The sequence below is a fragment of the Nannospalax galili genome, unplaced genomic scaffold, assembly GCF_000622305.1.
Source record: "Nannospalax galili isolate Female #2095 unplaced genomic scaffold, S.galili_v1.0 scaffold809, whole genome shotgun sequence".
Taxonomy (NCBI): Eukaryota; Metazoa; Chordata; class Mammalia; order Rodentia; family Spalacidae; genus Nannospalax; species Nannospalax galili.
The window spans coordinates 2,619,746-2,633,000 of NW_008360015.1; the positions used below are offsets into that span (position 1 = coordinate 2,619,746).

At 42.0% G+C, this 13,255-nt stretch overlaps 1 protein-coding gene across 1 annotated transcript in view; it reads left to right on the forward strand.

Moving 5' to 3' along the window:
• The first annotated feature begins 12,803 nt into the window (after positions 1-12,803).
• The window catches only part of LOC103726479 (cytochrome P450 3A11-like), a 35,146-nt gene continuing 34,694 nt past the window's right edge, over positions 12,804-13,255 (forward strand). Inside the window, exon 1 of the mRNA XM_008824074.2 lies at positions 12,804-12,910. Coding sequence (XP_008822296.2) covers positions 12,807-12,910 — 104 coding nt within the window. The 5' untranslated portion in view covers positions 12,804-12,806. The remainder of the gene's footprint in view (positions 12,911-13,255) is intronic.

Sequence of the window (13,255 nt, forward strand, 5' to 3'; positions counted from 1 at the left end):
ACATCAGTTAGTGATCAAGACAAGAACCCCTCAGACGTAGTCACAGGCCAATCTGATGGATGAAATTCCTCAGCTGAGATTCCCTCCTCCCAGGTGTCTTCAGTTTGAGTCGACAAAAACTAACCAGTACAGTAAGCTAGTGTGCCCACTGGGAGCATAGTCCACACACCTGAGCAGATAATACTAACCTCACTTAATGTTTGGGAAGCTAAATCCCTATACACCTGTGACATCTATGGCTCCTCACACAGCGCTTGGTAGCAAGAACTTCTTAATTATACATGATAATGTAGTCCATTTCTGATTAACCCCGACCTTGTCATTCTTATCTTTTCAACTAAAGCTTGAACTCTTGCCTCTTCTTTCTGGTTAAAGAAAATACATTAGGTAATTTGATGTTACTCTATAACTTTTGTCCTCTTTGACTCACTCATTGAACTTGTTTTGAAAGGTTCGGGTATCAAGCGGGTTCACTGTTCTCTTAGTAAAAGGTAGCGCGGGCCATAGTCATGGGTCTAGCTCCCAAGTCCACCACAGCCCAGGGCCACAGACCAGTGTGTGGTCTGTTGTGGGCTCCTTTGGAATAGAAAAACACAAACTTTAGTGTCCACTTCATGGATTAGAGAACTGAAGCTGAGGAAGTTTATATTACCCAAGGGCCTGCCCATCAGTCATGTTCTAGGATGCATGTGCTTACTGTCTGTCTACAGAGCAAAGTAGTAAATGTCTTCATACTCCATAGGAAGTCCAGGGGTCATCTATGTCAGAATCTGACCACCACTCTTATGCCCCTGTATGAGTTACTTTTCTTGTTTCTATGACAAAATACCTGACAAGAACAACTTAAGAAAGGTGCATTTTGACTCACCATTTGAGGGCACAGTCCATCATGGTGGGAAGGTGTGGTGACAGGAGTGTGGGGCAGCTGGTCACATGGCATCCACAGTCAGGAAGCAGAGCGATGAATGCTGGTGCTCAGCTCACTTTCTCCTTTTTATTCAGTCAGGACCCCAGCCCATGGGATGGTGCTGCCCACATTCAGGGTGGGTCTTCCTTCCTCAGTTAACTCAATCTAGAAACTCCCTCACAGACATGCCCAGAGGTCTGTTTCCATAGTGATCCTAAATTTCATGAAGTTTTCAAGATTATCCACCACAATTTCTTTCTGGGATGTTCTTATGCATTCTTCACTTTTAGTGGTTGCAGAAATTAAAAATACCAGAAATGTAATCACTTTGCGCCTACTAGGATGGCTATAAAAAAGCTAAAGGGGCTGGAGAGATGGTTCTTGCATAGGACCTGAATTTGGTTCCTAGCACATGTTGGCAGTTCATGACAACCTAGTAACTCCAGCTTCAGGGCATCTAATGCCCTATTCTGGCCTCCTTGTACATGCATTCACGTATACACATGCATATAAATAAATATAAAGTAAGTCTTAAAAAGCCTGTAAATAATTCACTGTTTCTAAAATTTAATAATAGGAAGAGTAAAAAATTAGAAAATAACTAAAACTGAATATGGTGGTACATACTCATAATCTCTCAGCACTTGGGATACTGAGGTGGGAGGATCATGAGTTCAACATAGTGAGCTCCTGTCTCAAAAGAAAACAAACAAATTAAAGACACCCCCCCATACAAAACCAAACAATTCTCCCCAACCTCAAACCAAAAACTAACTAAACAAAAACCTTGTGCTGTGAGGATGTAGAGAATTGACTCACCCACATACGTATTTAAACATTTTGATTGAGGGACTCAATATTGAGGGCCTCAGCAGTTAAGAACACTGACTGTTCTTTCAGAGGACCTGGATTCGTTTCCCAGCACCCACATGGCAGCTAACTGTTAAGGTTCAGATAGCCCTGCCCCATCACCAACAGGATCCCAAGGACTTATGCTCCTGAGAAAAGGGAACTGAGCTGATAAGCACCTTGGTCTTTGAAGTCAAGAGAAGCAGACTTTTCTCCACTCTTTGGCTAACACAGTAGGCTTCCCCTTTGATCTCTAAAGAGGACAGGTTTTAACAGTCCTGCTCTCCCACTCCACCCCCAACTTTAAAAAAAATACATCTGCCTTCTGCAGGAAGCAGAAGCCTCCCTTTTTAAAAGACCCCAGCTCAAGACCTGGGCAGACATTTTCCCTGCCTGGAAGGGAATCTGTCCCATGTGTTCCTTTGCTAATAAACTCTGCTTTCTCCTGATCAACCCTATTCGTCATACGGCAACTTTTTATCTATCACTAACAACCATCTGTAACTCCAGTTCCAGGGGATTGGACACCTTTTTCTGATCTCTGCCAGCATTGCATGACATGGGTGTACTTACAGACATAAAGGCAATACACTCATACACATAAAATGAAAATAATAAAATATTTAAAAAATATTTTTATTGATTATTTGAGAATTTCATGCAGTATATTGTGATCATATTTAGCCTCTTTCATTATAACCCCTCCCCATCTCCTCTCAGACCCACCCCCGCCTCCCTACCCCTCCACTTCAAATCCTCTACTCTTTAAAAAATTTTTTCGTTTAATCTTAAAGCTTTGAAAATTTCATACAGTATATTTTGATCATATTTAGACAACCCTCCCCTATCTGCATCCCTCTGGCTCCCTGCCAGATTTCACGTACTCTGTCATATAGATTAAGGCCCTTTGAGTTAAGTTTCTGTGTGTGTCCATCCACTGGGGCCTTGGTTAACCTATATAAGCATCACACTCTTAAAGAAAACCCAGCTTTCTCTGTGCCAGTAGTTGCCAGTAGTTCCTCAGCTAAGGTTGGGGCTTCTTACCCACTTCCCTACTTCTGTGTTGGGATTTTGTCTGACTGGAGTGTGTGTGGCCCTTTTGCATGATGTTACCATTGCTGTAAGTTCATATGGGTAACTTCTTAGCACCTTTACCCGAAGAGCCTATCTCATACCTGTTCAAGACTCAGGGATCATTGTGGAAGAGGGGGTGGAAAGGTTGTAAGAGCCAGAGGTGGTAGATGACTACAAAGAAACTGTGTTTTCCATACACAATGGGACAGTTACACATATGAACTCACAGCACTTGTGACAGCAGGTACAAGACCTGTGTAATCCCAAGCCAGAAAAAAATCCCAGCATGGACTAGGGGAGAGGTGGGTAACAAAACCCAGTCCTAGCTGAGGACCTGTTAGCAACTGACAGCTGCTTGGAGAGGGAGACTGGATTGTTTTTTTTCATTTATTTTTTTAAGGATGTGACTCCAGGCAGGTTGACCACGCTCCAGGGGATGCACCCACACCCAAGGGTATTTGAGAAACACAAAGGAGACTTCATAGGCATTAAAAAAGTAGAGAGCTGGATGTGGTAGGGCATGCCTTTAATCTCAGCATTCAGGAGACAGAGGCAGGTGGATCTTTGTGAGACAGAGGCCAGCCTGGTTTACATGGCGATTTCCGGGTCAGCAGGGATCCCAGGGAGACCCTGACTCAAAAACAAAACAAAACAAATCATATCAAAAACAAAATAAAACAGAGCACGTGAAGTGAGAGGGTTGGTAAGTGGGGTGACTTAGAGGAGACGAAATTCTCAAAGAATCTATAAAAGTATTACTTTAAAAAAGGAAAAACCGGGCGTGGTGGTGCATGCCTTTAATCCTAGCACTCGGGAGGCAGAGGCAGGTGGATCTCTGTGAGTCCAAGGCCAGCCTGGTCTACATAGTGAGTTCCAGGCCAGCTGGGGTTACAGGGAGTCCCTATCTCAAAAAGACCAAAAAAAAAAAAAAAAAAGGAAAATAAAGTTATTGCTTATTTTTTAGTGGCTGGTTCTTTACTGTTGTCTATAAGTGTGGCCCTTGTTTCAGTTGGAGGCCTGACCTCTAACTCATGGACCTAGTTGACTATGGGTGAAGGAACTTTTGGATACTCTTACTTTAACTTCTTCCTGCTACTTTTGGCATTAGTTGAGCTCAAGCCGAATCAGGAAGTAGAAAAATACTTAATTTCAGTGATTTTCAAACTTAGTCCCCTGATTACTCTGGGAGGCAGAAGTTAGACTTGTAGAATAAAAGTAAACATTTTTAGCAAAAAAGTAAATCGAGTAACTTCACTTTAAAATGATGTTGGGTCTTTGAGCTAGAGGTTAGGCTCATCAGTTAGGAGCACTGGCTGTTCTTGCAGAGGACCTGGGTTCGGTTCCCAGCACCCGGCAGCTCACAGCAGTCCATAAGTACAATCCAGGGGATCCAATGCCTTCTTCTCACCTCCTTGAGTATCTGTACATATGTTGTGTACATATGTATACTCAGGCCTATACACATACACATAAAATTAACATTTTTTTAATTTAAAAAAAAGATACACCATAACAAGCTGGACACAACCCAAACTCAAGCATGGTTAGCCCAGGAAAAAATATAGTTGTGACACTAACACGTTGAAAGAAAAAAAGCTCATGCACTAACAAGGTAGCTCAGTGGGTAAAGGTACTTGCCGCTAAAACCAAAGACCTAAGTTCATTTCCCTTGTACACATAAAGTGGAAGGAGAGAGATGATTCCTGAAAATTCCTCTAGCCTCTGCTGCCTCCACATACATACATACACTCACACACAATAATCATAATCATAATAACAATAATAATACATTTAAAAAAAAAAGAAAAAGAAGACAGATGTGGTGACTCATACCTTTAAGCCCAGCACTCAGGAGGCAGAAGCTGACAGATATCTGTGAGATGAACTCCAGCCTTGTTTACATCCTGAGTTCCAGACCAGCTGGGGCTACAAGGAGTCCCTGTCTCAAGAAACCAAACCAACAAAAAAAAAAAAAAAAAAAAAAAAAAAAAAAAAAAAAACAAAAAAAAAAAGAAAAAGAAAACTGAAAAAGAGGGAGCTGGAGTGATGGCTGAGTTAAGAGTGCTCGCTGCTCTTACAGAGTTGGTGGCCTTCTAGCACCCATGTCGAGCCATTCACAACCACCAGTAAGTCCAGTTCCAGGGAATCCAACACCCTCCTCTGGTCTCTGTGAGCATCTGCACACACATATACACAAATAAAAACAAATCTTTTTAAAGTTATATCTTCTCAACAGTATCAGAAAAAAATAAAATATTCAAAAAACATGTATGGCATACAAACTATAGATTCCATTAATAAAACAAAAATATCTTTTTAAAAACACAAGTAAAACATTGTTGCTAGTCTGTCCAGTTGTAACCCAGAGGCCACATGTAGCCAAGGGTATCAATGAATGCAACCCAACACAAAGTCATTAAGTTACTTAAAACACTATGAGGTTTTTTTGGGGGGGCACGAATTTTGTTTATTTTTCAGGGCTTTTTTTTTCCAGTTTTTTGTAACTTGATTCTAAAGTATGAATGTCATAGATGACACCATTGTGTTGAAATGTTAAAAGAGTTGGACACAACCCCATACTTTGAGCGTTATACTATTTGCACATAATCTTTTAAAAAATGACACATCTTCAAAAAATTGTTTTGGATTAATTTTTATCTTATGTGTATGAGTGTTATGCTTGCCTGTGTGTAAGTACGCTCATGTTGTGCAGTGCCGGTGGAGGACAGAAGAGAGCATCAGAAGTGGAGTTACCAGTGTGGCCTTGTATTAAAGATGAAGATTTTGAGTTTTAGAGCTATATGATCTCTATTTGAAACCTGGTTGTGTTAGTAATTTATTATGTAACTGTGGGTGAATCAGTTATCATTCTATGGCATATGTTATCTGAGATGGAGTTATCCTAACAGCAACTCTCTCATAGGGTGTTGGATGGATGATACCAGCTAATGTGAACAAACTACTTAGAACAAGTAACTAGTTATTTCCTGATATACACTTGATCAGTACACAAGTGTGTGTGTATACCCGTGTGTGTATGTGTGGTCTTCCACACTGCACTTCAAGTTGAAAAAACAATGTAGGTTTAACATTTATTTATTTATTTATTTATTTATTTATTTATTTATTCATTCACTTATTTTATGTGTAGGAGTGTTTTGCCTGCATGTATGTAAGTGTACCACGTGTGTGCCTGATGCTTGCACAAGCCAGAAGAGGGCATCGGATCCCATGAAACTGGAGTTACAGATGATTATTAGCCTCCATGTGGGACCAGACCTGGGTCCTCTGCAAAAGAAGCCAGTGCTTAACCCCTAAGCCATCTGTCCATCCCCATCGGGCAGTTTTAGATCTCAAAGCCACAATGGTGGGTGTCTTCCACCAAGTCCACCTTCTTTCTTTGTGTGTCTTCCTACACTTAGAAGCTCCCCCCACCCCCAGGTGAGTTGGAGAATTTGGGAGACCCTAAATGATAAACAAGGTGAAGAGACTAATGAGAAGGAAATAAGTGTCAGAAACCCCTAGATGCACAGAGGCTGAGAGAGGCAAGTGGTATAAAAAAGGTCTTTATGCTTGGGAGAGCAGGACCTTGGACTCCTCCTTGAGCAGGATTGCTCAAGTTCCCTTATAGACAGAAGAGGAAGCAAGCCTAGGCATGCCCGAGGCCCATTTCCCATCCCTATTGAGTATGTTGTCTTCATAAAAGGGAGAGAACTGAAGGAAAGAAAGACTGGTTAGCAGTATTAAGTCTTCTGAGAGCTTTAATTAAATGTTCTTTCACGTCATAGAAACTATCCCAATTTATAAATCAACAGCTATTCTTTTTCTTTTTTCTTTTTTTCTCTGTTTGAGACAAAGTCTCACTAAGTAGCCCTGACTGGGCTGGAATTTGCTATGTAGAACAGGCTAGCCTGTTCTCACAGAGATCCACCTGTCTCTGCTTTCTGAGTGCTCGGATTAAAGGCATGTATTGCTATGCCTGGCTCAATAGCTATTTAATAAAAAAATATTTTATTTATTTTTTGTCAATGCATGCACATAAATAATGTACCCCATCTCCTCTCTTCGACTCTCCCCAGGGACCCCCAATGTACCCCTCTCCCTCCTTCACGTCCTCCTTTTTTTGGTACCCAGTGAGTCCAATTAATGCTGCCTTTTGGAATGTTGATGTCAGAACGCAGCTTGCACATTTAGGCCAGATCCCACAGCCTGAATGAGGCCATGCCTCCCTGCCATATCTCTGGGACAGCGAGTTAGGAAGCTGCCTGAGGTGTGACTTGACAGCTCTCAGTTTATGGTGCTTGTCTCTTCCATGTTCTTTGTCATGTATGCTGTGCTGAACTAAATCACATGATATGAAACTCCCCATCACCCCTAAAAAGCTATAAAAAGTCAGACCTTTCCTTTGTTCTGGTGATTGGTCCAGGACTTCTCAGGAAGACTGCTTAGAGATTTGATCAGGAGATGAAGGCCTCTGAACAGGTTCCTCTGGCCCCTCCACCCCATCATCCTCATGGCAGCTTTCTCAGTCTGAATGAACCTCCTTTCCAGGCTTTTAAGAGAAGCCCCTCTTCCCTGTAAGGCCCCATCATGTCTGCTCTCCGCGTATTATATTGTTTCCAGGCCTGATCATGGCCTGGAGGACCCTTCATTATAATAACCTTTATCCACGGGAATTGTGTGTTAGCTTCCTTAACCCCACTAAATGCTGCTTTATCATCCTTTGTAGCAGATGGCTGACCGTATTAACTTGATCTTGTGTTTTTTCTGTTATTCAGTGTCTCTTTCTCCTACTAGTGATGAGGGAAAGATTCTCTTCTCATAGTGCTTGGCACATGTCTCAAACACAGCAGGCATACAGCCCAACCAAAGTTTGACCACATGTTGAAGCATCACATACTTAAAAAAATTAGAGTCTCCCTAGAGAAGAACCCACTACTGGCACTTTCTTAGACCAATGTGATTTCTTACTATATTCTAAAAATGTATCCTTATATTTACAAACACGCGTACCTCTCTCCGCTCATCAAAGAAACATATTTTTACAATAGATGGAGACTATTACAAAGTTCCATAGCTGGTCAAAATACAGAGAATAAGTGACTGTGAGATACCCATCCCTAACTGATACATCTACAATGCAGCCCCTACACCCTAGGGCTCAGAGAACATTGAGGAAGAGGGGGCGGAAAAATTGTAAGTGCCAGAGGGGCAAGACTCCTGCTGCTAACTGATGCATTCTAGATACACTAGGGAAACGACACCAATGAAACTTCCATGGTATATAGTCTAACAAGATCTTCAAGATGATAAAACCAGTTGACATGCAAGATGGCTGGGGGAAATGTCACGAGGACGCACCTCAAAATATGCTGCAGACAATCACTGAGGGAGGGAGAATCAGTTTTCTACAGAGACTAGCTCCCTGAGAGATTATCTAATCCCAAGTGGGTATCCCTAAATACAGGTACATATGAGCGCCACTAAATGGACTCAGTGAATGTGTGTGTTTGTATGTATTTATAAATGTATGTATGTATGTGTAACAATAATAATCAAAGAAGAAGACAAGAAATTGTGAGGGAGTAGGGGCCATGGGAGGGGTTGGAGGGGCCTGGAAGGGCTATAAATAGCACAAATATAATATTCTTGTAGGAAAAATCTTAATAAAACCCCACCAGGATCTCACGTGTATCCCAGGCTGGTCTTGAACTTGTTATGTAGCCAAGAATGGTCCTGCACTTCCGATCTTCCTATTTTCACCTCCAGTGTGCTCTAATGCCAAGAGAGAACATTCCTAGGTCTGATGATGCTACCATACCACCTCAACCATGAGACTCTGAGTGCTGGTTACTCTTTTGCTCCAGATTCAATCTCATACACTACTTTGTTCCTCCAAATTTCATATTTATGTTTGACCTTACTGAGGATGAGCAGTGGGAAGCTGGGTGAGACCAATGACCTTTTGCCTTCTCTCAACCTGTTTCTTCATTTCCCTTTTCCATAGCCAGTATTGTGAATGGTAAAATTTGAATTGAATACTCAAAAATTCCCACATCAGGACTGACTTTGCACTTGAGCTTATCATATAAATGGAAGAAATAGTGAACAAAAGTATTCTCACTGGGTTCCCTGCCAACATGTCATTTTTACTGGGATCTGAACCTACTGTTTCTCAGATTGGGTTAACCAAATCAATCTATCTATCTATCATCTATCTATCTATCTATCATCTATCTATCTATCTATCTATCTATCTATCTATCTATCTATCTATCTATCTATCTATCTATCATCTATCTATCTATCTATCTATCTATCTATCATCTATCTATCATCTATCTATCATCTATCTATCTATCTACTATCTATCTATCTATCTATCATCATCATCTATCTATCATCTATCTATATTAATCTATCATCTACCTATCTACCTATCTATCAACCTATGTATCTATTCATCTATTATCTATCTCTCTATCTCTCTATCATCTATCTATCTGTCTATCTATCTATCTATCATCTACCTATCCATCATCATCCCTTTCTTTCTTTCTCTTTCTTTCTTTAGTGTGTGTGTGTGTGTGTGTGTGTGTGTGTGTGTGTGTGTGTGCACATGTGTGTCTCTCTCTCTCTTTCTTTCTTTCGTCTCTCTTTCTGTCTCTCTCTCCCTCCCTCCCTCCCTCCCTCCTTTCCCTCCTTCTGGATACAGAGTTTGTATCCCAGCCTGCCTTTGATCTTGTTATAATTGAGGGTGACTTGAACTTCTGATCCTCCTGCGTCCCCATCCCCAGCGCTGGAATTACAGGCATGCACCACTCTACCTGGTTTATGTCATGTTGAGGATAGAACTCAAGGTTTTTTGCATGCTAGGCAAGTTTTTTTTTTTTTAACCAACTGGGCTATATCTCTAGCCCTCAAAATGTTACTTAAGAGTCAACTTTGGTCCATGGTAAAAGGACAGCAAGAAACTTAGCCCTTTGATGTTGATAAGGACATTTGTGCTGTAGCTATCTTCTTTCAAAAAATATTAGCTGGGCGTGGTGTGCATGCCTGTAGTCCCAGCACTTGGGAGGCAGAAGCAGGTGGATCTCTGTGAGTTCAAGGCCAGCCTGGTCTACATAGTGAGTTCCAGGCCAGCTGGGGCTACAAAGAGACTATATTAGTCACTTTTCTGTTGCTGTGATAGAAACACTGACCTGAGCAACTTATAGAAGGAAGAGTTTATTTGAGCTTATGGTTCCAGGGGAATTACAGTCTGTCATGGCAGGGAGGCATGGTGGCTGGATGTGGCTGGACCAGAAGCAGCAGAAGCTAAGGTCTCACATTATCACACAGGCACAGGAAGCAAGAGACAGAGCGACTGGAGATCTGGCAAGGCTTAACTCTCTAAGCCCACCCTCAGTGATGTGCTTCCTCCAGGATAGCCACACCTTCTAAAACCTCCCAAAACAGCACCATCATCTGGGGACAAATTGTCCAAATACTTGGAGCCTATGGGGGACATTTTCATTCAACTCACCACAGAGACCCTGTTTCAAAAGACAAAAAAATTTACTATTTTTATTTTTTTGTGTATGAGTGTATTGCCTGCATGTATGTATGTGCACCCATATCGTACAATGCCCATGGAAGTCAGAAGAGGGCATTGGATTCCCCTGGAACTGGAGTTATGAATGCCTACCAGCTGCCATGTGGGTGCTGGGAATTGAACCCGTGTCCTTTGCAAGAGCAGCCAGCACACTCAACTGCGGAACCATCTCTCTAGCACCTGTAGTTATCTTCTTAACTGTCTCCATTTAATAGAACAGTTGTCTTAGTATCCTAATCATTTAGAATAAAGCTTTACAGTTTTCTAGTTTTATTCGTGAGAAAGGCTCTTGTTATGTCTCCCAGGCTTCTTTCAAATTTGCCATCTTCTCCTACCTCAGTTTCCTGAATGCTAAGATTACAGGCGTGTGTCATCACGCCTGCCTTAAAGCAGAGTTTGAAAGTAAGTGACAGAGGGGGCATAAGGAACATAGGAGCTGGCAGACAGGAGAGGACTTTGAAAGCCACCCTGTAAACACAACATGGCTGTGGCAATCATGAACCCACAGTAGCTGGCCTTGGGCCTGCCCAACTATCAGCTGTGTATGAGAAAAGGGCTCATGACTCGTAGCACTTACTGCTGAACTACTGACAACTTAGATTCTGGGAGAAGGGGAGGCATTGTATCTAGTTGTGTATCCTCTGGAGTCCACCAGGTGCTAATGGATAGTTCCAAACCCATGGTCACACAGATGAAGCTAAACTGTGGAACACAAAGCAAAAAGTCATGAATATGGGAAAGTGATTTGTAGGGAAGAGGCAGAGCTGACAAGAATGCATTGTATATGTGTGTGAAATTGTCAAAGAACAGAATTTATTAATTAAAATACATGGTGCTCTGGACTGAGGATGTAGTTCAGTCAGTAGAGTGCTTGTCTAAAAGACACAAATCCCTGGGCTTGATCACCAGCACTGCTTAAATTGCACCTTGTGGTAGACTTCTTCAGTCCCAGCATGTTGGAGCCAGAGACAGGAAATCAGCAGGTCAAGGCCATTTTGGCTACATAGGAAATTTGAGGCCAGATTAAGATATATGCGAGACCCTTTCTGAAACTAAAGTACAGGGCTGGAGGGATGTTTCAGTGGTTAAGAACACACACTAAGTGCTGGGATTACAGGAGGGCACTACCACGCTTGGGTTTTTTTTTTCTTTAAAATAAACACATCGGGTGGGTGGAGAGAAGATCCAGGGGTTAAAAGAACTTGCTGCTCTTCCAGAGGACTGGAGTTTGGTTCCCAGCACCCATACTGGGCAGCTCACAACTGCTTGTAACTCCAACTCCAGGGGATCCTCCCACTTCTGACCGCCACAAGCACCCACATTCACATTTGCATAAGCACATACAAATAAAAATAAAATAAATCTTTAAAGAACACATCAGCTTTATACACACACACACACATGTAATTCATATACTATGTGATTCACTCATTTGTACTGTCATTGCCAATGGCTTCAGATATACTTCAGGGTTCTACAGAAGCTGCCACAGTCAATTTTAGAACATTTTTCATCACTCCCCAAAGAAACTAATATATTCATTACCAGCAGAGCAGAGGAAACTTCAAACTTTCACTTCAGCTTTCTGTACAATATTTTGTTGTCATTCGTAGCTATTTGAGACCCACTTGCCATCCTTCAACCTCATTTTCTACCTGTAAAACAGGGATAGAGGCAGGTCCCCATTAAACGGTGTCCAGGGACACATCCATTAGGACAACATAGGACCCAGCAGTCTCTCTCAACTCAACTTGACCAACCTGTCTGGATGCCCACGGTTGCTAGGGATGAGGGTCAGTGTTGTGAATGGCACTCAGAACATTCTCTTGATAATCTCCCTATCTGATAGCAGAAAGTGTTCCTCCAGGGAGGAACAAGGACATTCTGGACAGAAGAAGAATATGCATGAGTATCTGTAACTGGGGCAGTTTTGGTTTTATTTCATGTATTTTAGGAGGAGGCCAGCCAGAGATAAGTGTAGATTAGAGGATATTTAATGGCAATACATTCAATTGAATTTTTTTTGGGGGGGGTCTTTTTGAGACAGGTTCTCCCTGTAGCCCCAGCTGGCCTGGAACTCACTGTGTAGACTAGACTGGCCTTGAACTCACAGACATCCGCCTGCCTCTGCCTGAAGAGTGCTGGGATTAAAGGCGTGCATGTGCCACCATACTCAGCCTTTACTTGAATTTTGATAAAAATAAATAACCTTTGGTCTTACTGATCTAACACTGCCATTTATTGATTTCACACAGAATATTAACTCAAAGGAGATCAAAGCAGGGGTGTGCGTGAACCTTTGCCAACTGTCAAGGTGAAGCAGGTACCAAGTCCAGATGATGGTCAGATGGCCCCACCTGTTTTCCAGCATATAAACACTGCATGATGGACAGAATTGCTGAGGGACAACCAACAATGGACCTGATCCCAAGCTTGTCAGTGGAAACCTGGGTGCTCCTGGCAATCAGTCTTGTCCTCTTGTACTTGTGAGTAACTATGTAGCTCCTCTCCTCTGTGTCCCTGCTACTGGGGTAATAGACTATATTTTGTTAACAGTTTGGAAGATCAAGTGTGCAGTAGAAGCTGCTATTAACTCTTTTGTTTTTTGTCTTTTTAAGACAGGGTCTTACTGCATTCATTTATTAATTGGGGTGGGGTATGTGCCACAGAGTGTGTAGGGAGCTCAGAGGACAGCTTGCAGGAGTCCATTCTCTTTTACAACGGGAGCCTGGGGATCAATCTCAGGTTGTCAGGATTGGCAGCCTGTGCCTCTATTCACAGAATCATCTCAATCGCAAAGGAAATTACAATAGAGTTAGTTTCATATATAT